The 25,311-nt window shown below is 40.4% G+C and overlaps 2 protein-coding genes across 2 annotated transcripts; both read right to left on the bottom strand.

Moving 5' to 3' along the window:
• Nucleotides 1-18,020: 18,020 nt before the first annotated feature.
• Nucleotides 18,021-20,273, bottom strand: LOC113324290. Its single transcript, XM_026572610.1, has 3 exons — nucleotides 19,949-20,273; nucleotides 19,514-19,882; nucleotides 18,021-18,700 (listed from the first exon to the last, which is right to left on the bottom strand). Exons 1-3 carry the CDS (start codon nucleotides 20,271-20,273, stop codon nucleotides 18,021-18,023), a joined length of 1,374 nt encoding a protein of 457 aa, XP_026428395.1.
• A 3,844-nt stretch (nucleotides 20,274-24,117) lies between these two features.
• On the bottom strand, nucleotides 24,118-24,875 carry LOC113321866. Its single transcript, XM_026569807.1, has 2 exons — nucleotides 24,752-24,875; nucleotides 24,118-24,641 (listed from the first exon to the last, which is right to left on the bottom strand). Exons 1-2 carry the CDS (start codon nucleotides 24,868-24,870, stop codon nucleotides 24,338-24,340), a joined length of 423 nt encoding a protein of 140 aa, XP_026425592.1. The 5' UTR covers nucleotides 24,871-24,875; the 3' UTR covers nucleotides 24,118-24,337.
• Between the last annotated feature and the right edge of the window lie 436 nt (nucleotides 24,876-25,311).

Here is a 25,311-nt window from a genome sequence, read left to right as displayed (position 1 = left end):
ATACTAGTTCGGTAATGCCAAGAGCTTTTCTGAGATTGATTGAGAAAGTGCACTACGGAAGGAAGCAAAAAGGACGAAAACTTTGATGAAGTAACCTTTTAACTTGACGATGATCCCATTCCCGTTATTTTCTATAAGGAAATTGATCATGAAAAAGATCTTCCAATCCAGATGTCTTTCCAATTGGTTGGAAATCTTCTTCAAGATTTTATGGTCATGCGTGAACATCTCGAGATTGCATCAAAGAATCTAGTGTTTTTGAAGGAGGAGCTAAAAAAAGAAACTGATGAACTTGACCTTGTTCTTTCCATGGTTGCTAATCTCGTGTGAGTTTATTATATCTAGTTGTTTGAGGGTGAAAACGGTTTCTGCGAATTTCGGTAATTTCGGGTGTGTGGGTGAGAAACGAGTCTAAACCCTAAACAATGTACTGCAAGGGAGTACTTTAGATTCAAGAGATCAATTTGTACAAATCTGTCCTAAACCAAGAAATGGCCGTTCCAGACTTGCTTCGGTCACAAAGAGGAGGTGAAGGGTTAGTTTTGGGGAGGGAAGCGAAGAGAGTGTTGAGACCAGAATAGTTGATCATGGAAGAGTAGTTGTTTTGTGACTTGCATCAGAAAGTGGGAATCTAACAGATGGTAAAGCTAGCAAACATTTTCTGAGTGTTGTATGCTCCTGACCAGAACTTGTTATACGGTGGAAATATGTAAGACCTATTTATACAAGTCGAAGTGAAATGTACTCTGGTCTCGTAAGAAATGAAAAACGGATGAGTAAATGGGAGGAGGTGGTAACCGGTAACGTCTGTAATTGATGTTCCATAAAAGAAAGCATTTTACCATTACTCCCTGTATTTACTAACCGCCTCATCCTTATGACACTGTCTTGTAACGAGCGTAGTGTACGCCGCACGCTATAAACCGCCAAACCAATACCCAATGAGCATCCCCCAGTTTGTGACATGTGTTGATGTCTCGAGTGTTTTCGTGGAAAACATGTAGCATGTTGCTGTTGTTTGGCAAGTTGAGCTTGGGAGACTTGCCGGCTCGGTGGTGACCTTCGACGGTCGAGATTTTGCATCTTGAGAGGAAGGGTAGCCGTTGATTATTGCAACCCTTCATTTGGCAGCCAGTGGCATGAAAGCATGGCCGACATGGCTTTAATATGGCCCAGTTTAGGTGTGGCCAAAAGCTAGGGTTTTGGCATTGTTTGGGCGCGACCAAAACTAGGGCTTTGCGTCGAGCCAAAAGGTTGCCATGCGTTAGCTGGTAACCTTGGACGACTAAGATCTGCGTCTTAGATGGAAATGTGGTCGTCGATTGTTGCAAGACTTCGTTTTGGAAGCCGTGAAGGGAAGGGCGGCATGGTAAGGTTTAGGCGCAGCAAGGTGGCTGTCACGGCATGCCATTGGAACATGTGGCATGGTCGGCATGCCTTGGCGCGGTTTAGGCGTGGCCAAAACTAGGGTTTTGACGTTGGGCCAAAGGTTACCATGCGTTAGTTGGTGACCTTGGACGGCTAAGATCTGCATCTAAGATGGAAGGGTGGCCGTTGATTGTCGCACGCCTTCGTTTTGGCAGCCGTGAGGGGAAGTCCTTCATGGTTTGGTTAGGCGCGGCAAGGTGGCTGGCACGACATGCCATTGGCACATGTGGCATGGTCGGCATGCCTTGGCGCAGTTTTGGCGTTGGGCCAAAGGTTACCATGCGTTGGTTGGTGACCTTGGACGGTTAAGATTTGCATCTAAGATGGAAGGGTGGCCATTGATTGTTGCACGCCTTCGTTTTGGCATCCGTGAGGGGAAGGACCGCATGGTAAGGTTTAGGCGCGACAAGGTGGCTGGAACGGCATGCCATTGGCACATGTGGCATGGTCGGCATGCCTTGGCGCGGTTTAGGCGTGGCCAAAACTAGGGTTTTGACGTTGGGCCAAAGGTTACCATGTGTTAGTTGGTGACCTTGGACGGCTAAGATCTTCATCTAAGATGGAAGGGTGGCCGTTGATTGTCGCACGCTTTCGTTTTGGCAGCCGTAAAGGGAAGGCCGGCATGGTATGGTTTAGGCGCGGCAAGGTGGCTGGCACGGCATGCCATTGGCACATGTGGCATGGTCGACATGCCTTAGCGCGGTTTAGGCGTGGCCAAAAATAGGGTTTTGGCGTTGGTCCAAAGGTTACCATACGTTGGCTGGCGACCTTGGACGACTAAGATTTGCGTCTAAGATGGAAGGGTGGTCGTTCATTGTCGCACGCCTTCGTTTTGGTAGCCGTAAATGGAAGGCCAGCATGGTATGGTTTAGGCGCGGAAAGGTAGCTGGCACGGCATGCCATTAGCACATGTGGCATGGTCGGCATGCTTGGCGCGGTTTAGGCGTGGCCAAAACTAGGTTTTTGGCGTTGGGCCAAAGATTACCATGCGTTGGCTGGCGACCTTGGACGGCTAAGATTTGCATCTAAGATGGAAGGGTGGCCGTTGATTGTCGCACGCCTTCGTTTTGGCAGCCGTAAAGATAAGGCCGACATGGTATGGTTTAGGCGCGGCAAGGTGGCTGGCACGACACGCCATTGGCAGATGTGGCATGGTCGACATGCCTTGGTGCGGTTTAGGCGTGGCCAAAACTAGGGTTTTGGCGTTGGGAAAAATGTTACCATGCGTTGGCTGGCGACCTTGGACGGCTAAGATCTGCATTTCAGATGGAAGGGTGGCCGTTGATTGTTGCAACCCTTCGTTTTGGCAGCTAACGGCATGTAGCGGGGACGTCATGGCTTTGGCATGGAATCGTGGCTGGAATGGTTTTCCATTGGCACGGTGGCGCGTATGGCATGGTTGGCATGCCTTGGCGCGGAGGTGCGGCTGGCACGGCATGCCATTGGCACATGTGGTGCGGCTGGCATGGTTGGCATGCCTTGGCGTAGGCCGTGGCTGGTATGGTTTTCCATTGGCACGATGGCGTGGCTGGCATGGTTGGCATGCTTTGGCGCGGAGACGTGGCTGGCATGGTTTTCCATTGGAACGGTGGTGTGGATGTCATGGTTGGCATGCCTTGGCGCGGAGATGTGGCTGACACGGCATGCCATTGGCACATGCGGCTGGCATGGTTGGTATGCTTTGGCGCGGAGAAGTGGCTGGCATGGTTTACTATTGGCACGGTGGTGTGGCTGGCATGGTTGGTATGACTTGGCGCGGAGACGTGGATGGCATGGTTTGCCATTGGCACGGTGGTGTAATAATTTAGGGTTTGGTGTACAAAGGTGATGACGGTCAATACTAAGGGTTCTACCGTGGAACATGACACATGTATATGTAAAAAAAATGGTATCCTGGTAATTCTTACGTAGGCATGTTGAATGATTCAATAAATGCGCTAGTGGTCCTAATGACGTTATGTCAGATGTAAGGTTTTACGATTTTAACCTTAAGCTAAAAACCATCATCAACATTAAGTCCACTGCTGAGATCGGAACATGAGCATTGTTGCGAGGTAAGCATAAGATGGTGACCGGCGAGGACAAAATCGAAATGACAAGTCGTGAAAAGATGGTCAAGAAGACCCGACTAGCCTTTTTCGAGAGGTAAGGAGAGTTCGTGATTCTCGTGTTGGCGGCCTTGCATAGATTCTACTTGTGGTGTTGCTGGATAGACCGTGAAATGGTGAAATGTATATTGTCGGCTTGGTATAGGATCCGCAGGCGTTGGTCGGCTTAGAATGGGAGCCGCATGCGTTGGTCGGCTTGGAATGGAGGAAACTGGCTTCAGTCCACAAAATGGTGTAAACTGGTTTCAGAACTTAGGATACCAAACTATGGTGATGACACTGGAACTTCGGTTATCAAATGATAGTGATGGCGCCTGGAAGCTTTGTCGAAATCAGGGTTTGGGATGCCGAAACCCTAATTAGAGCTCCTTACTAAAATCGTTGTAGAATTCTCGTACGAACTCGAATTTTGACGGTCCGCCCCTCCATATGACTGGAAAAGAATTTCCTATCTCCTTACGCGGGAATATTTAGGTTTTGAGCTCGTTTAGGAGGTGAAAACGGCCCGACAGTGAAACTCAGGAAGAATTCATGAGGGATGTTGCTTGTCCGGGGTAGCATAGGCGTGCCGAGTCATCTGTTCCCGTTCATGGAACAAGAAGGGAACTTTATTCTGTGCAAAACTCTAGAAACTCCGTCCGTATGAAAAGAGGTATTGACCTTCTTCTGTTTTCTTTTGCTCGTTTGTATCCGCGCTTTCCTCTGCAGTGTCTCTCCAGTGGATTCCAAAATTTACCAAACTCCATTGCATTCTTAGGACGGATGGATGGAATATATGCTCGGCAACGATCATGTCAGGGTTAATCTTGGTGATTGTGGTTGCGGTGTCGGTCCATCCTCATCTTTAGGTTGTTCAGTTCCTGGACCTTCTGATCGTGATGATGATGTGCTGTGAATGCTTGTATGGTCGAAAACTTCTTGCGCCCCCGGATGAAATATGGAGACGTTCCGTTGCCGATGTGCTGCTATCAAGTCTTCCAGGACTTTGTTCCAAGCGACATCCTTCGAACCATCTTATGAATCTTGGACTATCGTATGGAATGAGATGTGGTAAGAAGTACCCATTTATACTTCGGTTTGATCCGATGGCATGGATGAATATGTGATTGTATCTTTGTGGCGTGCTCTTGAAGTCTTCGGTGTACATGTACGGCTTCGTGTTGAGAAATTCCAGCGGCTCGTGAAACTTCGACAGTGATGATGTTGAAATCAGAAATAACCTGGTTGAGGGGAGTGAAAGCGTCTCATGCTGGTAGTCCCCATGTGTATCCTATTTTCATTGCATAGCCTTGAATCCACGTCCACGTGATTTGATACAAGCTTATCGTACTCTTCTGGATGTGACGCTGGGATGCTCAGGATATCGCATGGACGAAATATTCTGGATAGCGAAGATGTAGGAATGAAAGAATTATGTTGTTTATCATGGCTCCCTCTGTTTCTTCAAGAAAATGTTTCAGCCGCGTATCTGGAGTTATCTCATGAGTCTTTGATGGTCATCGATGAAATGCGAAGAGAAGTCCCCAGTCGTATTTTTCTTCAGTTTCTGAAGTTGTTTTCCTCTGAGCAGGCTTGGGATCCTCCGCGGCCTCGTAAAGTGTTGAAGGCGTCTTTTAGACAGAGAGGTGATGATATTCTTGCGCTGCACCCTTGAAGATTAGATGACCTTGTTGCGGCTATGACCTTTTGGTTGACTGTATCTTCTGAGAAGTGAAGGGACTCCGTGTATATCCTCAGTCCTCAAGTATGGTTTACATGTTTCCATGTTTGTAGTGATTGCTGCTGTGGTGAAGCTCTGGGTGGTATCAACAAATGAGCGGCAACATTTCTTGGTAGCAGATGTAATCAGAAGAGACTACATTGTCGTGGTAACAAATTAGGTTGGCTGGAATTGTATGGGAATCTGTGGAAGTAAAAGGATTGGCTGGAGTTGTACGGGTATCCGTGGAAGTAAAAAGATTGGCTGGATGCGTAAGCTAGCAAACTGTCCATGAGTACGAATATTGGTTGGATGTGATCATGATCCTTGACATGGGGAGCGTGGTGGTACGACCCTTTGCAGGAAGAAGCGTCATTGAAGCAGCTTCAGATCTTGGAGAAGATGTTGAAACTTGAGAATCCGAACGGTGAAGCCTCGTCTTTGGATCCTGGAGAAGCTTATGGAGAGAACGCTGAAACGAAGCGGCTGCTGGAGCGAGCGTTGAAGCGGAGCGGCTGTCGGAGTGATCGTTGAAGCGGAGTCGCTGCTGGAGGATGTTGAAGCGGAGCAGCTGCGTTAATCAGTGTGATGTCAAGCTGGACACCCTTCAAGCGAACAATGGTTAGGAGTCCCCAGTTCCATCTATCAATTGTGCTTTACATGAGAGGTTGGGGTTTGGGAACGACTTCTCTGGTTGGAAACAACTGCTTCCCTGATGCAGTGCGGTTGAGGGCTGCAAATATGCCTTGACGTTGCGCCTTGGCGAAATATAGAATCTCACATAAATGTTTCATCATAGACTGCACGATTTTGCGGGCGAAGTCCCCAAAAATCATGCATCTCCTGACAGGGAAAAGAGTCTTTGTGAACTCAAGGGGGTTGTGATTTTTCTTTGCTTCGATTTTGGAGAAGTTTCCTGATCTTTTTGTGTAATGAAATTAGATTGCTGATTCCCTTCTACTGGGCGTTCAAGAGCAACGCTGGAAGGATGCAAGCTTCTGTAAAGATGCAAGATGTTAGCGTTGGAAGGATGCAAGATGCTGGCGCTGGAAAGATGCAAGATGCTGTAAAGATGCAAGCTGTTAGCGCTGGAAGGATGCAAGCTGCTGGCATTGGAAAGATGCAAGTTGTTAGCGCTGGATCGGATTGGAATGGGCGCTGGCTTGGATTTGGTATGGCGCGGACTGTCGGCTGGACATGGCGCGGACTGTTGGCTTGGCACGATGCTGGCTTGGCATGGCGCGGACTTTTTTTTGCTGGCCCAGTTGCCTCTTTCCATACGTAGCTCAAATAGGAAATCATTTCCTTATTCAAATTCCAAAAGTGTTATGTGTATGAAAGGGATTGGCTCTCCTTTTTATCTCGTATCTTTGTTCTCACGTCCTGGTGTTAGCGGTAGCGTGGTAGCAATAAAGTGGGCAAGCATATTCCAGCTATGTACTCCAGCGTTTCTCTTTCAATTTGTTTTCTTGTGTTTATTGTGTTGGTGCAAACCCTAGCCATAGGTATGCCTTCCATAAATCTGTAAAAATATTGTTCTTATGAACTGGTGTAAACCCTAGCCGTGCGTATGCCTTTCATAAACTTGTAGAAACACTTCTTCATAAACAATTCATCTTCGAATATCACCGTAGTAACGTTGGGTACCTCATGAATAGTGGCGGGTAATCATTATTATGCAAAGTAGGAACGTACGGGTAGGTGACTGTTATTTTTTTTGAAAGGCAAACAAAGCGTTTGGTTTATGGTTTTGATTTTCTGGATTTTTGGGTTGATAGACAAGTATTACCCCTGAGGGTTTTGGATTATTATTTAGAATGAACTGTTTTAGAATATTGATGTTTTTGGTTATGAATATAAGTGTCATGAGTACCCTAGGTAAGTCATAGAATTGTGAATGTGGTGCGATAGTAGAAAGCATGAAACATGGGAAAAATACGGCTATCGGTTTTTTATCTCCCCTATGAAGATTTGAAGTAGTAGACCATGTATTTTGTCTAGCAATACTTACTCGATTTTTCGGATCTCCTGATGAAAAGGAATATCCCGGGTGTAAGACCGAGTTTTGTGGGAAGCACCGCCGTGACTGTGGAAAGTCCCCAGTCATCCCTTGTCGTGTCATGACTGGTAACCGGGTTGTCTGGTAACTGAGCCGTCGATCCCTGGGCTGGTCGTTTGGATTCTACCGTCCTGACGTCTAGGTCGAAATACGAGATCGAGGATTGAAAGTTGACATTGTAACCGAAAGATCATCTCCCATTGTGGTCGCCAATTGTTTGAGGGTGAAAACGGTTTCTGATGATTTCGGTAATTTTGGGTGTATGGGTGAGAAACAAGTCTAAACCCTAAATGATGTACTGCAAGGGAGTACGTTAGATTCAAGAGATCAATCTGTACAAATCCGGCCTAAACCAAGAAATGTCCGTTCCAGACTTGCTTCGTCACAAAGAGGAGTAGAAGGGTTGGTTTTGGGGAGGGAAGCGAAGAGAGTGTTGAGACCAGAATATTTGATCCTGGAAGAGTAGTTGTTTCATGACTTGCATCAGAAAGTGGGAAACTAACAGATGGGAAAGCTAGCAAACGTTTTCTGAGTGTTGTATGCTCCTGACCAGAACTTGTTGTTCGGTGGAAATAAGTAAGACCTATTTATACAAATCGAATTGAAACGTACTCTGGTCTCGTAAGAAATGGAAAACAGATGAGTAAATGGGAGAAGGTGGTAACCGGTAACGCCTGGAATTGATGTTCCATAAAAGAAAGCGTTTTACCATTACTCCCTGTATTTACTAACCGCCTCATCCTTATGACACTGTCTTGTAACGGGCGTAGTGTACGCCGCACGCTGTAAACCGCCAAATAAATACCCAATGAGCATCCCCTAGTTTGTGACATGTGTTGATGTCTCGAGTGTTTTCGTGGAAAACATGTAGCATTTTGCTGTTGTCTGAGCTTGGGAGACTTGTCGGCTCGGTGGTGACCTTCGAAGGCCGAGATTTTGCATCTTGAGAGGAATGGTAGCTGTTGATTATTGCAACCCTTTGTTTGGTAGCCAGTGGCATGAAATCATGGCCGTCATGGCTTTAATATCGCCTAGTTTAGGCGTGGCCAAAATCTAGGGTTTTGGCATTGTTTGGGCGCGACCAAAACTAGGGCTTGGCGTCGAGCCAAAAGGTTGCCCTGCGTTAGCTGGTAACCTTGGACGGCTAAGATCTGCGTCTTAGAAGGAAATGCGGCCGTCGATTGTTGCAAGCCTTCGTTTCGGAAGATGTGAAGGGAAGGCCGGCATGGTATGGTTTAGGCGCAACAAGATGGCTGGCACGGCATGACATTGGCACATGTGGCATGCTCAGCATGCCTTGGCGCGGTTTAGGCGTGGCCAAAACTAGGGTTTTGGCGTTGGGCCAAAGGTTACCATGCGTTGGTTGGTGACGTTGGACGGCTAAGATTTGCATCTAAGATGGAAAGGTTGCCGTTGATTGTCGCACGCCTTCGTTTTGGCAGCCGTGAGGGGAAGGCCGGCATGGTATGGTATAGGCGCGGCAAGGTGGCTGGCACAGCATGCCATTGGCACATGTGGCATGGTCGGCATGCCTTGGAGCGATTTAGGCGTGGCCAAAACTAGGGTTTTGGCATTGGGACAAAGGTTACCATGCGTTGGTTGGTGACCTTGGACGGTTAAGATTTGCATCTAAGATGGAAGGGTGGCCATTGATTGTCGCACGCCTTCGTTTTGGCAGCCGTGACGGGAAGGCCCGCATGTTATGGTTTAGGCGCGGCAAGGTGGCTGGCACGGCATGCCATTTGCACATGTGACATGGTCGGCATGCCTTGGCGCGACTTAGGCGTGGCCAAAACTAGGGTTTTGGCGTTGGGCCAAAGGTTACCATGCGTTGGTTGGTAACCTTGGACGGCTAAGATTTGCATCTAATATGGAAGGGTGGTCGTTGATTGTCGCACGCCTTCGTTTTGGAAGCCGTAAAGGGAAGGCCGGCATGGTATGGTTTAGGCGCGGCAAGGTGGATGGCACGGCATGCCATTGGCACATGTGGCATGGTCGGCATGCCTTGGCGCGGTTTAGGCGTGGCCAAAACTAGGGTTTTGGCGTTGGGCCAAAGGTTACCATCCATTGGCTGGCGACCTTGGACGGCTAAGATTTGCATCTAAGATGGAAGGGAGGTCGTTGATTTTCGCACGCCTTCGTTTTGGCAGCCGTAAAGGGAAGGCCGGCATGGTATGGTTTAGGCGCGGCAAGGTGGCTAGCACGCCATGCCATTGGCACATGTGGCATGGTCGGCATTCCTTGGGGCGGTTTTGGCGTTGGGCCAAAGGTTACCATGCGTTGGCTGGCGATCTTGGACGGCTAATATTTGCATCTAAGATGGAAGGGTGGCCGTTGATTGTCGCACGCCTTCGCTTTGGCAGCCGTAAAGGGAAGGCCAGAATGGTATGGTTTAGGCGCGGCAAGGTGGCTGGCACGGCATGTCATTGGCACATGTGGCATGGTCGGCATGCCTTGGCGCGGTTTAGGCGTGGCAAAAACTAGGGTTTTGGCGTTGGGCCAAAGGTTACCATGCGTTGGCTGGTGACCTTGGAAGGCTAAGATCTGCATCTCAGATGGAAGGGTGGACGTTGATTGTTGCAACCCTTCGTTTTGCCAGCCAACGGCATGTAGCAGGGCCGACATGGCTTTGGCATGGAATCGTGGCTGGCATGGTTTGCTATTGGCATGGTGGCGCGGCTGGCATGGTTGGCACGGCATGCCATTGGAACATGTGGTGTGGCTGGCATGGTTGGCATGCCTTGGCGCGATGACGTGGCTGACATGGTTTGCCATTGGCACGGTGGTGCGACTTGCATGGTTGGCATGATTTGGCGCGGAGACATGGCTGGCATGGTTTGCCATTGGCACGGTGGTGCGGATGGCATGGTTGGCATGCCTTGGCGCGGAGACGTGGATGGTATGGTGGTGTAAGAATTTAGGGTTTTGTGTACGAAGGTGATGTCGGTCAATACTAAGGGTTCTACCATGGAACATAACACATATATATATATGTAAAAAAAAAAAGGTACCCTGGTAATTCTTACGCAGGCGTGTTGAATGATTCAATAAATGCGCTAGTGGTCCTAGTGACGTCATGTCAGATGTAAGGATTCACGATTTTAACCCTAAGCTAAAAACCACCATGAACACTAGTAAATCTTATTTTTTATATTTTTAGAAGAATAACTAGGGTTTGGAATAACCATTATTGTGAGTACTCATAGCTGTGTCCAACTATTTTTCATCTTCATGTTTTTAGATTTATTTATTTAAATTCTAAGTTTTTTGGAAGATGATTTTTTTTTTGCAATTTTTAATCTTTATGATTTTAAATATTTCAAATTGTTGTGGGATATGTTGTTTACGTCCGTGAACCTGTGACTGTCCCATACTTGTTCAAAAGTTATCTCTATTATGTCGATATGAATGTATTGATGGAAGATAGAATGAACTTTTGGCATTACAAAAGTTAAAGCCTTTTATGTCATTTTTTGATGGAAGAAAGGATAAAACTTTTGTTTAGAAGGATGAAGCCTATTGTATGCCATTGTGCAAACAGTGATGGAAAATAGGATGAATTCTTGTGTACTCCGCAGTATTTGGTCGATCTCCGATCCACATTTTTGTGCATATACTGTGTTGTTCCATAAGGTTTCTTATGTGGAGCACAACCGACTGAGTTGATTATTCTCTTATGATTAACTTAGTTGTTACTATGCAAGGTCCCTGATAGACACATTTTTGTGTCCGATTTGTCTCGATTCTATATATTGTTAGGGCTCATTTTTGTACTTATTATGGTGTTTTATTTATTTGTAGGTATTTTTGGCTAATAAACATTTTTGGAAAAAATTGGCTCGAAAAGTTGTTGGAAAGCACCCGGAGGACATTTGCTATTCGGACTCTCACTTTGGATAAGGGGTAACCTAATTACTAAGGGGCATCCCATTTCCAGGCAGTTGCTAATCGCACCCCTACTCTGGATAAGGGGCAACCATCTTCAACATTCAAAAACCAGGATTTTGGCGGGAAAAAATGCAGTTAAAGAACAGTTTTGGCAATCGTGATTTGGAGGAGTTTGAGGTCGATTAAACCTCTGATTTTCATAGGATAGACTCCTTATGGGTCAGAGAATCTGATATGGGTGTTTAAATCGATTAGACTGGGCTCAATCGATGGATTTTTCTTACAACAGAAAATATGGAAAGTCACGTGTGTGACCTGTTTTAGGGAATTTTAGAGAGATTAAAACGCTGTAAACCTTCCCAAAGATTTGTATATATCTAAGGAAGAGTTTAGAATAAAAAGGAAAGCTCAGATACGCGTAGAAATCCTAAAACAAGAAATTGCCGCAACTTGGCCGTGAAAAGAAGGAAAGAGATTTTGGAAAATTTGGGAGAGATTTAATCGGTATGTTTGATATAAATAGATGTCTTGGGTCATATAGAAGAGGTGTCGAGAGTTTGGGAACCTAAGGAGATCCAGAGAAGAAGAAATCAGAGCTTTACCAAACTCTGTTTTTGTTGCTGCTGAAGAAGAAGAACGCGAAGAACATTGACGCTCGGTAAACAGTCACAAAACAGTGTCTTTGTTTAACAGCTGAAGAACATTAAGCTGTTCAGGGCAGTCTTATTTTAGGGTCTTAAAATCAGCGACAAAGCAACAGTTTTTCTGTACTAGTTCCATTGTAACAGCTGTTTTGCAACACCAATACACTGTTGCAAACAGTCTGTGTTATTACTTTTCACTCTTTTAATCATCTTTTGAGCAACAAACACATATTTTGAGATCACGATTAATATGAGGAGCTAAATCCCATTGCTGAGGCGATAGAGGAAGCTATTTTTCCAACAAAAAGTGGTATATTGTATTATATCTTTTTATTTGCAATAATTATATGATTATTTGCCTTGAACTATTATTGAATATGATTTTTATTTGAGTGATTGTGATCTATTTTGATGGAGTATGCTTAGTTTTAAGACTTTTGATGCTTCATACTTGGTATTTACAATTATTACTTTTGAAAATCTACTTGTTGCAATATTTTAGAATCAAATTAAAAAAGAAAATTGCATAAATATAAGTATTGGTTTAATCACTTTGAACTTGGAAAATAGTGGAATCTTAGCCTCAGTGTTTCTTTTAGTATTGATATCATCTTTGATTGAGTTTGCTATAATTTTTAGTGAGTTTTCTATTTTAATATTAGAATTTAAGTCTAATTAATATCCTTCACAAGTCTGAGAATCGAACCACTTTTACCACTATCTATAAATCACATCAGTCCCCTATGTCGAGCATAACCAACTACATTAATCATTCTCTTTTGATTATTTTAGTTGTTGCTCTGTAAGTTCTCTTATGTCGAGCATGACCAATTGAATTGATCACTTTGTGGTTAATTTGGTTGTGTATTTCAATTAAATTAATCATGGAATTTCTTGTGATTAATTTGGTTTTATTTTTCGATTGAACTAACCATGGGTTCTCTTGTGGCTATTTCAATTGAATAATTTTGGATTCAAATTCATGTGATTTGTTTGTCCAAAAGAAATCCTTCTTTTCTTGTGAAATTAAGGTCGCCTTTGTTGTTTCTTCGGGGATGACATTTTATGGGGGAGAGTTCATTTTGAACTTGTGCCTAATTGCCAAATCTTTGTGGGGGAGTGCGACTGTGGAATATTTAAGGGTTATCTTGTATCTTTATTAACTCCTTGATGAATGCATTTAGCTTCGGCTTTATGATTGCATATAAATTCGTTGCTATGTTAATACACCTTTTGGTCATGAAGTATCTCCGTGGAAATTTCATTAGGATCCCACTAATTTTCGTACCTTTTCCAATTTTTTGAAAAAAAGGGGGATATTAATGTGTAGTTCACACTACAAATACATATGGTTTACGGATCATTATGTAAGGGGGAGTGGTTTTCATTTTGAGATATGTATTGACTAAAGGGGAGTGATACATATCACCATAGCATTGTTGTCAAAGTTGTGATACAATTGAACTTTGATGCTGTGTAATAATACGATGACACTGTATAACAATGATTGAAAGCATTTTGTTTTCTCATTGTTATAGCTACAGATCTTCAACAACTGTGATACTGAACTTACAACCTTTAGGATCATGGAGTACTTAGAAGTGACGAAGATTTCGAGTCGCGTTGAAGATGCCAAGGGGATCAAGCATGTGGATGAGAAGCTACATTTTTTTTATCTTTTTTGTAATCCATATGTATCGATAGTTTTGTCACTAAAATTGACAAATGGGGAGATTGTTAGAGCATTGCTTGGTCGAACTAGCATGCGTCGCTATCTCAAGCATGTTTGTCAATGTTAGTGATCAAAACTATAAGTCTTGATTTCTAGCCTATTTATAGATGTCTCGGACTAGGACATAGATAGTGTAGTTGATCTTAGATTCCTCGATGTTCATCTCTTGAAGACGAAGAACTACTAAGGGGAGCTTGTGGAACTTCTTCGACAAAAAGTATGTGGAGACTTGAACTCATCTATCACTTGGAAATTCTATTTCTACTATCTCCTATATTGAGACATCAGTATAGTTTTCTCTATACACATTTGAGATTTCGAGCTGAGTATATATCGCTTACATATTTCTCGAAATATATGTTGGTAAGCTTTCACTTCGACCAAGTTCATCTTATATCAGGAGAAAATTTCCGAGTAACATCTTACATGCTTTCTGTGATACAATCATTTGATGTAGGCTTGGAATGTTTCGATAATGATTATTTCAATATCTTGAAAATTGCTTTGATGCTAATAGTGTGTGAAAATGGTTATTGTCATTATAGAAGAATGTTTCAATGATTGAAATAAAGAGTTGATGATGTAACCATCTTTGGATATAAGCATATATAGTGTGTTCGCATATTAGTGTATAAATCCATAAACCGGAAGCCAAGAGTATGCATATGTGTGTATACCAAATTGGTGAAGGATACAAGATAAGTATGCGTATCCATACGCATACTGGCGGAAGTTTTCGAACCGAAAATATATGTTGAGTTTGGGAATTACAAACTTCTAAACTAGTCACCTTAAGTATGCGTACCTGTACGCATACTGGCGGAAGTTTTCGAACTGAAAAATTTTGCTGAGTTTGGAAACTTAACAAACTCAAAATCCGGTTGATTAAGTAAGCTGGTTACTTTGTTAAATCGGTCAGTTCATGGACTTAAACATTTAAATAATAAGGAATACAATCTTTGCAAACCGTGTTTATAATGTCCATGATTGATTCAAGTGAATCAAACCGATTTGGTTTCAATTTTGTTTTCTAAACAATTGAACAATTCTTTAACTAGTTTCATTTGAGTCATTTGAACTAGTTATGGTTAAGATGAATAAGGTTGATATGAGAGTAATCATATGGCTAACCTCGGTTAACTATTTGTGAACCAACCTGGTGTACACGTTTAGGTACGGTTACATAAACCTAAATGAGGGTACATTTCATTTGTGTCTAACAAGCTAAGTTCGATCTAACGGTTGAAAGATATTAGCTTGGTTGAATCAAGTTTTTCATCTAACGGTGAATATTGAATGCTTTGTTACCAAGGTAACTTGGATTGCAAACCCTTATTTGTAAACTATATAAAGGAGAACTCTAGCAACTGGGAAAGCTAATCCCTACACCTCCTGTGTGTTATTAGTTGCATAACTAGAGTCAATTCTCCTTTAACCTTAGGTTTCTTCTCGAGACCCTTTAGGTTAACGACTTGAAGACTTCATTGGGATTGTGAAGCCAGATCCAACTATTATCTTTGTAGTTGCATGATCTGATCCTGCTGTTTCTATCGTGTTGAGTGCAATTGAAATAATTGGCTCGGGATTTTATGTCTCTGATGGGAAAGATAGAAATTAATCACAAACAAACTTCGTCTCATCGTTTGTGGTTCCACAATAACTTGTTTCGCTAGTCGATTAAGTTTATTGTGAGGTAATTGATAATACTAGGATGTTCTTCTGGAATATAAGTCCGGTTTATCAATTGGTTCCTGTTCACCTTGATTTATCAAAATACGGAACAAAAACTCTTGGGTATTTCTGTGGGAGACAAATTTATTCAATTCAATAGACTTTTATGTATGAGAAAGATTTGTCTATCAAGTCTTCGACTTTGGGTCGTAGCAACTCTTAGTTGTGGGTGAGATCAGCTAAGGGAATCAAGTGCGTAGTATCCTGCTGGGATCAGAGACATAAGGAGCGTAACTGTACCTTGAAATAGTGTGAGATTGATTAGGGTTCAACTACAGTCCAGTCCGAAGTTAATTGGTAGTAGGCTAGTGTCTGTAGCGGCTTAATAAAGTGTAGTATTCAATCTGGACTAGGTCCTGGGGTTTTCTGCATTTGCGGTTTTCTCGTTAACAAAATTTTGGTGTCTGTGTTATTTATTTTCCGCATTATATTTTGTTATATAATTGAAATATCACAGGTTGTGCATTAAGATAAATCAATTAGAATATCCAACCTTGGGTTGTTGATTTACATTGATTGACACTTGAACATTGGTCTTTGGTACCGTTCAAGTTACTCCTCTTATTCAATCGGGCTCGCAGATTTCTATTTGCTGATTTCAGATTGAAAGAAGAGTTAGAGATATTAAACTCTTTGATATACTTTATTCTTGATTGAGCCTGACTGTCTAGTTGATTCTCTAAAAAGTGTATTGGAGTAAGTCCTCTCATATTGCCAAACGAATTGTTGGGTGTGGTTGTTAGACCCCCGCATTTTTAGTAGCCATCATAGCATGTAAATTTCGAGGAATTGGTCTCCTTTGATAGGAAAAAAATTATTTTTTGATTACATTTTATAGTTGAATGACCAATTTTGAAACGAATCTGACATGTTGGCTTGTTAACCAATATTGTAGATGCAGCAGGAGAACCAAAAGGATTTACTAAATTATTATTCACTGGGAAAGAAGAAGTAGATGAACTAGATGGTAGAGATGAAGGTGTATGAGGTGAGAATGATGGTGACATGGATGATTTTCTATAAGGAGAGTAAAATCTTGACGGACAGAATTGTTGAGATTGATTGAATCTAGTATTAGGAATACAAAAGGATCTAGTTGGTCGAGAAAACATAAAAAACTTTAGATTCATCGGGTTGAATAACATTCTTAGATCTATCTGTCAAGATAAACTCTTCACTCGAAAAAATATTATGAAGTTCACCTAGTGTAACTGACGGATTCCGAACTCTAATAGATGTAGAAAATGAATCAAAAGTTGACCCAAGACCAGTAAGAACATATACAACCATCTCACTATCACAATTGGAGATCCAACAATATAAAGTGAATTACATATCTTCTTAATTTCATTCAAATGAGAAGTATTACCTTGTTTTAGTGACATTAGGTTCATTCTTAATTGAAAACATGAGTTGATGAAACAACAACGTATCCTTCTTTGATTGATTTTCATAAATCATAAAATGTTGATGGACCTGCGACATAAGAGTCGACTGAATCCCAAGATTCAAGGTTTGATCTTATTCAATCTAATGAATATATTCTGGATTGATAGTGTCACTAGGTTATGCAGTTCTAACGGCATATACATATGTAACAGAACATGGATATGATCCATCTATAAATCCAAGAACCTTGAATTTCTTGATTAATGGAAGTAATATAGCTTTCGAGGTCACGGAATTGTGATCTTGAAGTTTCAAATGAATAATGTTTGAAATCGTATTGAGTGGAACTTTAGAAATATTTAATTCCATGATGAATCAAAAAACAAAATCAAGGATAATTTCCGAGTAGAAAAGGTGGAAGCAAAAAAGAAAATGGAAATCAGACTCTGAATAGCTCTGATAACATGGAAAAATGTTGGATAGAAGGAAATCAATCTTATTGATTAACAAAGAGATTACAGATACTAATAAAAGGAATCATATGTTGTTACAAATAACAGTCAGTCACTAGCGTACTATAATATTCAACAAAAACATAAAAGGTATTACAGGTAATATTTTTTACATCTGTAAAAATCTGTTATTGCAGTATTAGATAGGGGTACCTATATATGATTATGGGGAAGACACAAAATACAGTTTACACTTTACTACTAATCACCCTTGTTCCCACACTTTCAGACAACCACCGAGAGGATCCTTATGTTAGTTTTTATTTGCATTGTAACCCAACACAAGGATACTCATGAGAATAATGGTATTTTCACCACAACCAAAATAAACCTAGTTTTTTGCGTTGTTTTGGAGATATACCCCATGATCTTTGGAGAAATGGTATTGGATTGAAAACAAAAAAATGAATTACAAGACCGATAGAGATTGATAAAATTAATCTCTATATAACATAACAAGAAAGAGTATGTACGGACATGCTGGCATACAAAGTCTGGCACTAACTGTCACACCTGACAGGTACAATTAACTAACTACACACACTAAAATGGTACATGCAACCTACTACACTAGTATTGCAGAATGTAGGATATGAACCAGTAATGAGGATGTCATACACACTAATAAGAATAGCAGTGACCTGAGTTCCAGACTTGTGAGTGAAAAGATGAGTATGTGCTTGAGAAGGCTGAAAATCCAGAGCTAAGAGAGAGTCCATCAATTTTTCATACCATGCTCTAGATGATTGTTTGAGACCATAAATGGTTTTATTGAGTTTACACACATGGTGAGATCTATTAGGATCTAGAAAACCAGGAGGCTGAGCCATTTAAACGTCCTCTTGAAGATCACCATGTAGAAATTCATTACTGACATCAAGTTGCTTAACCATCCAATCATTATGAATTGCAAGAGAGAGAATCAATCTAATGGTAGTAGATTTAGCAACTGGGCTAAAGGTTTCTGCATAGTCAATACCCTCATGTTGGTGGTATCCTTTGGCGACTAGTCTTGCTTTATACCTGTCTATAATACCTTCCAGATTATGCTTCAGTTTAAAGACCCATTTACAACCAATAATGTTCTGACCTGGAGAAAGAAGAGCATAACTCCATGTATCTGCATCTTTGAGATCTTGGTTCTCATTATACATAGATGTTAAACATCTTGGATGCTTACAAGCCTGATTATAAGAAGTAGGAACTGATGGAGTAACATGAACCATAAGAGCAGAAGGCAGGGCATGTTTAGTACCAAAAAATGTTTTAGCTTTAGCAATATAATTTTTTCCCCTGGTAATCATATTGTGATTGTTGGTTGAGATAATTTCTGAAATAATATCATATGATAGGATACCTGACTCAGAGATAGCTTCTGAAGTATAAATACAAGTATCTGCAAATGATGAGGATGGAGGCACCACTTCAGAGGTACTTGAGAGAGGAATATCAGTTGAAGAAGTACAATTTGAATCTGTGAAGCTCATTGTAGGTGACTGACCAACAACATCTGAATAAAATTTATGAGAAGTAGTATTCACATTGCATGTTCTAAACAATTTACAAGCAAGAGATGGAAAATGTGTCTCATCAAACTCTACATGTATGGAGATATAGACCTTTCTTGAGTAAGGTTCAAAACATCTGTATCCCTTTTGAGAAGTAGCACATGCTAGAAAAATTCTAGTTTGCTTTTGGGTTTCAACTTGTGTTGTGTGTAAGGCTTCAACTATGGATAACATGCACAACCAAACACCTTAAGAAGATTTAATTAGGAGCAGTGCCATATAATTTCTCATAAGGTAATAAAAATAATATTGAAGCAGTTGGTAATCTGTTTATTAAGTGATTTGCAGTTTGAAAAGCAACAACCAAAAAAGAATTATCTAAATTAGACTGGATCAGTAATGTTCTACCAAAATCAACCAAGTGTCTCTGCTTTGATTCTGCTACTTCATTCTGTTCAGGACTATATGGACATGTGTATTGATGTTTAATTCCACTATTCGTTAATAAGGTTCCAAGTTCTGTATTGATAAACTCACCACCTCCATCTGATCTAATGACTTTATTTTGAGATCAAGTGAGTTCTCTACTTGTAATTTGAAGTCACTAAAAACAACTGCAAAATCTGACTTTCTCATTAATGGAAAAATCTAAACATATTTGCTAAAATTATCAATTGTATTACAATAGTATTTATAACCACTATTTGAAGTTACATGACTTGGTCCCCACAAATCCATATGCAAGAGTTGCAATGGTTTGTCAGGTACTGACGTAGACATAACAAATGGTAATTTGTGAGACCTACCCAACTTACAGTGTCTACAAAATATAGGACTCTTAGCAATATCAATATTTAGAGAACCACTTATTATTTGAAGTGACTGAAATAAAGGATGGCCAAAGCGCATATAAAGCAAACTAGGAGAAACCTTAACATCAGACTTAACTAATCGTGGAGAAAAAGAATCAAAACATGATAAAGATGAAGGTGTAGAGGTGTCTTTAGACACTAGAGGCATTGGATAAAGTCCATTATTACTCTTCCCTTGGAAAATTCTCTTCCCAGAGTTGAGATCCTTCACATAAAACTCATCACCCTCAAAAGTTATACTGCATTGATTGTCAGTAGTAAACTGATGAACAGATAACAACTTAGCAGAAGATGAAGGAACATGAAGTGTACCTGGTAATAACACAGTATTATGTAATAAAAACTTATAAGAATTACCAATATTTGAGATATGCATACCTTCAGCATTTGCAGTAGAAATTTGCTCATTTCCATTGTGAGAATGATAATCAGTGAGATCTGAAACATCAGTTCCAATATTATTTGTTGCACCTGTAGCCATCATAACATGTAGATTCTGAGGAATATGCCTTCCTTGATAAGTGAAATTCATCATTTTATTACACTCAGTAGCAGAATGTCTAGCTTTGAAGCAGATGTGACATACAATTGGCTTAGAGTATCTGGATGAATTTGAAGTAGAATCCTGATATGAATTGGTGGATGAAGTCTTCATAGGAAAAGATGAAGCAGATAATGTTGGAGGTCTTGATGATGAATACATAGGTGATGAAGATCGAAATGGTGATGGAGATCTTGGATTATAGTAAGAATTAGGAGAATAATGGCGATAATATTGAAAGAAAGGTTTATTTGGTCTAAAAGAAGCAAAAACCTTTGATTCATCAGGATGAACAAAAGATTTTGACCTTTCTTGTAATACAATTTCCTCACTAATTAACAAATTATGCAATTCTCCTATAGTAACTGGCGTATTACGAACTCCAATATAAGTAGAGAAAAAAAATCAAAGCTTGAATTGAGACCATTAAGTAAACAAACAAGAATTTCTCTATCATGAACAACAGATCCAGCAGCAGCAAGGGAATCTGTGATTTTGTTGATCTCACTCAGGAAACTAATAACAGGAGTATTACCTTGTTTGAGATTGAAAAGTTTAATGTGAAGTTGTATGCATGAGTTTCTGATGTAGCAACAAATATTTCTTCAATAGATTTCCATAACTCAAATGATGTAGTTGGACCAGCTATATAAGGAAGGACGTTATATATGAAATTGTAGACTGGATCTAGAGAAGGAAAGTTTGATCTTCATCATTCTAGTGAATGAAATATGGATTTATTGTATCTTCAGGATGACCTCCAACTTTAGCATAAATTTACTTATGTGGAAAAGGAATAGACCCATCTATGAAACCTAGAACTTTGAATTTCTTGAACAAAGGAAGTTGTAAAGATTTCCAGGTAATGAAATTGTGATCTTGAAGTTTGTAATGAACAATATTTGCATTGTGTTTAAAGGAACTTTAGAAAGGTTTGATTCCATGATGAATCAAAAGAAAAACGGGAAGAAAAGTACCAAGTTTTAATGGCGGAAAACGTGATAGAAAAAGAAATGGTTATCAGGTCCTCATCGTCTCTGGTACCATGGAAAAATGGTATTAGATTTAAAACAAAAAAATGAATTACAAGACCAATAGAGATTGATAAAATCTCTATATTATAGAAAAAGAAAGAGTCCGTACAGATGAGTATGTACAGACAGGCTGGCATATAAAATCTGGCACTAACTGTCAGACCTGACAGGTACAATTAACTAACTACATACACTAAAATGATACAGGCATCCTACTATACTGGTATCTGCTACTAATCCAATATATGGCCATTGAAAAAATGTACATGAAGAAGCCTAATGGAATTTAAAACTCATAGCCATTAATCTTGTTAGCCATCTATATTTTGGTATTACGTTAGAACTCTATTATAGGGGCTTAAAAAGGGTGGGTTTTTTGGGGCTTGACGGAGTCATGAAATAACAACTCATAGAACCCCTTATCTATCTCTTTTTGTAATGTCTAATCTACCCTTAGTTTGATTAGTGCTAATTAAATTGATTAAGCTAACTAATCAGTCTTAGTGAATCGATTAAACTAATCAAAACACTAATCTTTTGCAAATCAAAACTTGATTTTATTGAGTTTTGAAGAAGGAAACATGATGATTTTGGTGAATTGTTTTTGAAAAATTTTGAAGAAAAATGATGAAACCCTTCATCACAAAACTCAAGATAACCTTATAATCAACTCCCAACATCAATTTTATCAATTCAAATCCGTCAAAAATCTGGAAAAAAAATCTGAAATTTTCTGTTGTTACGGCTGGGTAAATGTGTCGACCTGGCCGAAATTAGATAAAACGGTTGGGATATTAGGAACTCCCAGCCGTGAACACATAAAACGGATGGGATTTTATGAACTTCTGGTCGTTATTATTCCCAATATAACCTGAGTCTGCATTACGGCTGGATTTACATAAATTTCCCGTCCGTAATTAGATTTGAAAGTTGAGAAATTTTTTGATTCAACATAAATTGTTAATACGATTGAAAATACTAATACATTCATTAACTAGACCACAATAAAACTCATTACATGCTTAATATATCCCCATTACAAAGTTAGTTTTAATAACATCCTTTCTGATGTATCAAGAAATCTTTGATGATGGTCATTTGAGCTTCGAAGTTGAAATTATAAACTTTCCATTTTCTCCATTCCTTGTTAGCTTGAGCTACGACTTCTTCATAAAAAATGAATATAACGTATATGTAATTTGATTTATTACCTTTGTGCCACAAACCCTAACAACCCATGAAGACGTGTAGCCAATCAATACGGAACGATCTCTGGCTTCACCCAAGGTCTCCCATTCCTATTGGGAGGTAAAGGCTCCATAGCATCAATTACTTCTCTTGCCGTTGTCTTAGGTTTATACTTCTTATTTCCATCCTTCTTGTCCTCCTCAACTACGGATTTACCTTTATCAATAGCAACACCACTATAACTGCCAACTTCAGTTCCTCCAGTAACAACAAATACACCTTCATTTCCACCACCACTAGAAGTGCCAACTTCAGTTCCTCCAGGAACAACTTCAATTCCTCCAGCAACTCCAACTTCATTTCCTCCAGTAATTCCAACTCCATCTTCTCCACCTTCATTTTCTCCAAAAGTCACAACTCCACTTGCATTCCTTGCGTTTGCACCCAATGGTTTTGCGTGACGAGGTTGCAGAGTCGGGTCACTACGAGGTGTTACTTCTTGTGATCTTTTATTCTTCTTTTCTTTTCCTCTGTTCAAAGACAAACAAGGCCAAAAACCAATAGTAGATAAGCAAAAACGGCTGGGAAATTTTAACACAACCAAACCGTGACAAACAGAACGGCTAGTAAAATTGGATAGCCCAACACGCAACAAACATAACGGATGGGAAGATTAGTAATCGATCTGGCCGTAATAAAAATGGCTAGGAAACTCCAAGCCGTAATACGTAAACGGCTGGGAAACTAAATAAGCGATCCAGCCGAAACAAGGTTACAGACAGAAAGACCGAGACGTAAATATTACAGCTGAAAAAAATTCGAACACAGGAGAATATACGGCTAGGAATAACCTAGCCGTATACAACTTGTTGCGGATATGATTTCTCCATCCCATACGCATCGACTATATTACGGCTGGGAGTTCCAAGATATCCCAACCGTAGATCATACAAACGGCTGGGAGTTCTACCATATCCCAACCGTGTAACATATAAACGACTGGGAAAACAAACAATCCCAACCGTAAGACCTATTTACGGCTGGGAATACAAGAACTCCCAGCCTAAGCAGTTTCAAAAACTGTTTTTTCAGACCTAAAATTTTCAAAACCAACATAATAATTAACAAAACGCTTAGATAAAGAGTGGGTTTTGAATATCATACCTTATTGTTGTCATATCAGGACTCGCGGCGGCTGGTGCATCTCCTTCATTCACTTCTTCTTGATCTTCAGTTTCATCTTGATTTTATGAAGTTGGTTTCTCTGCTTCACAAGGAGGTTGATTCGACTAAGCTTGACCTAAATTTTCCTTAGGTTTCATGGTTTTATAGAATGTGTTTAATCGATGAAGAATTCCTTTTAGAATCGACGATTAATCGTTGAACAACGAAGAATGGCAGAAGAAAGAAAACAGAAAGAAGAAGAAGAAGAATGGGAAGAAATAAGTGAGTGAGGAGGGGACGGTTTTTTTCTCTCTGTTTTACTGATTTTGCGTTTTTTTTTGATTAGGTAGTTAATGAGAGAGAAAAACGGGAATAAGTTAAAATTAGTGGGGGTATTTGTGAACTTTTGCATATATCTGATCTCCCTCTATATCATTTGGATTCCACTTAGTATTTTAAGCCCCAAAAATCTCTCTCCTGCAGCCCCAATAATAGGGTTCTTACCTTAGCGATTTTGTAATTTGCATGATGAATACTGAAAAAAAAAATTGATGCAATGATAATTACACAAATGGTTTGACAAATTTGTTATGAGCTTCAGAGTTGCATATATGGGCGTTTCAGCAACGTCCTACATGAAGAAGAAATATACAAAGGGCAATTCTACGCTCACCGTGTTTTTACACCGTGAGATGCACCGAGTAGAACAATCCCCTGTGGCCTTCTTTTCTGTCTCACTCGATGCATTTTGCGGTGGTTTTTCCACGGTGCATCTAGAGTTTCCGATATACAAATAACCAAATATCTGAAACTGATTCTATATCCACTGGGCGCGAAAAATTAAGCCGAGGGCATGTTTATGAACCATTCAGACCATAATTCAGCCTCACGGAGAATCATTGCCGGGGTTGCAGGTGCAGGAGGAGGCGAACCAGCAGCAACAACATCAATTGGTTGGGATCGTCTTGCATTTGCTCTCACACTAACAAGTGTGCCATTAATAACCAGTAAAACATAGCCTTGGCCATGTAAGACAGATTCGACAGTGGACATCGAATAAAAAACCACCCTGGCAGAGAACAGAGTTCGACATGGTTCACGATAGTGTAGTCTTATAGATTTCACACAATCAGCCCCATAGTTCCTGCACATTTGATAAAATATATTTTGCGGAAAGATTAATAATCAACAAATTTCAAAAGTGATAATGTAAAAGTGATAATTCGTTGACACTAGTAATAAATTATTACGTACGATCTAAAGTAATCTCTGATCTCCTCTCTGGTAACGGCTCGTCCTCCACGGGCAAATATCAGAATCACCGATCCATCATTCTCGGTAAGTTGATGATTCCTGATCCTGATATTTACCATTATAATTGTTGTGTCTTGTAATGTGTTAAGGAGTAGCAAGGCTTGTTCGCACAAAATCAACAAACTTACTTTCATGTTTTATAGAGAAGAAGTGTCTGTTCGTAAGTGACTTTTGATCGCGAAACATGGCTTCAACTCTATGTGAACAGTTGCAAGTGAAAAGATCAGTTTTGATAGCCTGAATAAGAAATGATTGTAACCTTTGGGTATAAGGCTATACATATTGTCACGCTCCTTGGTTTTCAGTAAACCGGACTTTTGACCATCTGCCATATTTATTTTGTGAATTTGCAACGGCTATGACATAAACCGTTCAGTGTTCAATATTGAACCGTTGCTCTTAAGTCTATTCACAATTTAAAAGTTGGTTATATCAGGTTCTTCGTTCATTCTTCAGGGGTTGCCGACCCTCAGTAGTTTTAGTCAGAAACCAGGGCTATT

This window comes from Papaver somniferum, chromosome 11 (genome assembly GCF_003573695.1).
Source record: "Papaver somniferum cultivar HN1 chromosome 11, ASM357369v1, whole genome shotgun sequence".
Taxonomy (NCBI): Eukaryota; Viridiplantae; Streptophyta; class Magnoliopsida; order Ranunculales; family Papaveraceae; genus Papaver; species Papaver somniferum.
This window is presented reverse-complemented; position numbering and strand designations above follow the sequence as displayed.

Excerpts from the sequence above, each read along its gene's own strand:
- LOC113324290 (XM_026572610.1), bottom strand. The coding sequence starts at position 20,273 with ATGTATTCATCATCAAGACCTCCAACATTATCTGCTTCATCTTTTCCT. Across the intron at positions 19,883-19,948 it reads TTCTACTGCAAATGCTGAAG|GTACACTTCATGTTCCTTCA; the intron begins GTATGCATATCT and ends TGTTATTACCAG. Across the intron at positions 18,701-19,513 it reads TCCTATATTTTGTAGACACT|ATGTTGTTGGTCAGTCACCT; the intron begins GTAAGTTGGGTA and ends AATTTTATTCAG.
- LOC113321866 (XM_026569807.1), bottom strand. The coding sequence starts at position 24,870 with ATGGTAAATATCAGGATCAGGAATCATCAACTTACCGAGAATGATGGA. Across the intron at positions 24,642-24,751 it reads ATCAGAGATTACTTTAGATC|GAACTATGGGGCTGATTGTG; the intron begins GTACGTAATAAT and ends TCAAATGTGCAG.